Source organism: Nanorana parkeri, unplaced genomic scaffold (genome assembly GCF_000935625.1).
Source record: "Nanorana parkeri isolate BGI_ZX_2015 unplaced genomic scaffold, ASM93562v1 scaffold141, whole genome shotgun sequence".
Lineage (NCBI taxonomy): Eukaryota > Metazoa > Chordata > Amphibia > Anura > Dicroglossidae > Nanorana > Nanorana parkeri.
This window is the reverse complement of record NW_017306409.1, coordinates 852,074-853,140: the sequence shown is the minus strand read 5'-3', so window position 1 is coordinate 853,140 and position 1,067 is coordinate 852,074. Positions and strand designations below refer to the sequence as shown.

Genomic DNA, 1,067 nt, shown 5'->3' with positions numbered 1-1,067 from the left:
TTTATATATATATATATATATATCAGTAGATAATAAATGCAGATATACAACTCTCATACAACTAAGACAAAAGTCTGTTATACCATCATCGTGATGTAGCGGCAGCTTCAAGGGGTTCTCCAGCAGGGATTTCAGCACTCCGTACGTTGGAGGTAAAAAAGTTGGGTTGAGCGGTAAGACCCTGGTCATCTTCTCCATCTTGGTGCAGATGCTTCAAGGCGACAACCCCAGGATATTTTGCTGTGGCTGGGCACCGGGTAATGCCGATCTGTATGTGTGTGTGCAGTCCAGTAACCTGTCACACTTGTGCTCCTCACTCTCTGGCTGCAAATACAAATCTGTGCTGCCAGCCTGCGATCATCCCCTTCTCCATGTGCAGCAGCAGACAGGTGTGACATCACGGACACGCCCCCTTCCTCCTTAATAGGAATAGTTGGGAGGGTTCCCATACTGTTCCACTTACTGTACAGAGATTTCCTGGTTCTAGTCGCCACCTCGGCACGATTTTTGCTTGCTTGCTTCCGAACGCTCTCTTTGCCGGTGAATAAATAAATCTGACGGTTAAAGTGGATTGAGGAGCTGTGCTACAAAAATAAATAAATAAAGACTGTATTCATTCTTTGCTACAATGTGGACGGATATTGTTATATTGAATTTATTGTACAAATGGCAGAAAATGATCTGATGAAAAAGATTGTAACTCATCCAATCACAGTTTATCAAGACTATAAAGGGTCATATCTTCGCATCTGCATTTTCCTTCCTTTTTTGTGTGTTTTTGATGCGCGTTGACGCATTTTAAGGTTTGTCGATACACATTTTAGGCTATATTGATGCACATTTTAAGATGCCTTCACGCACGTTTTAAGATGCATTGACGCACATTTTAAGGCACGTTGACGCACATTTTAAGGCACGTTGATGTACATTTTAAGGTATGTTCACAAAGTGGCGTCACAAGGGGGGTGCGGCCCGCACACGGGTGACACCATTGGAGGGGTGACACCAAAATGACTGACAGTCACTTGGTGTCACCCCCTCTAAAAAGTCAGGCACTTGGTCATGGA

The 1,067-nt window shown here is 43.8% G+C and overlaps 1 protein-coding gene across 2 annotated transcripts in view; it reads right to left on the bottom strand.

Moving 5' to 3' along the window:
* Nucleotides 1–365, bottom strand: part of HLF (HLF, PAR bZIP transcription factor) — a 39,967-nt gene extending 39,602 nt beyond the window's left edge. For both annotated transcript variants that reach the window (XM_018554081.1, XM_018554082.1), the window contains exon 1: nucleotides 84–365. In XM_018554081.1, coding sequence (XP_018409583.1) covers nucleotides 84–198 — 115 coding nt within the window. In that variant the 5' untranslated portion in view covers nucleotides 199–365. The remainder of the gene's footprint in view (nucleotides 1–83) is intronic.
* Nucleotides 366–1,067: the final 702 nt, after the last annotated feature.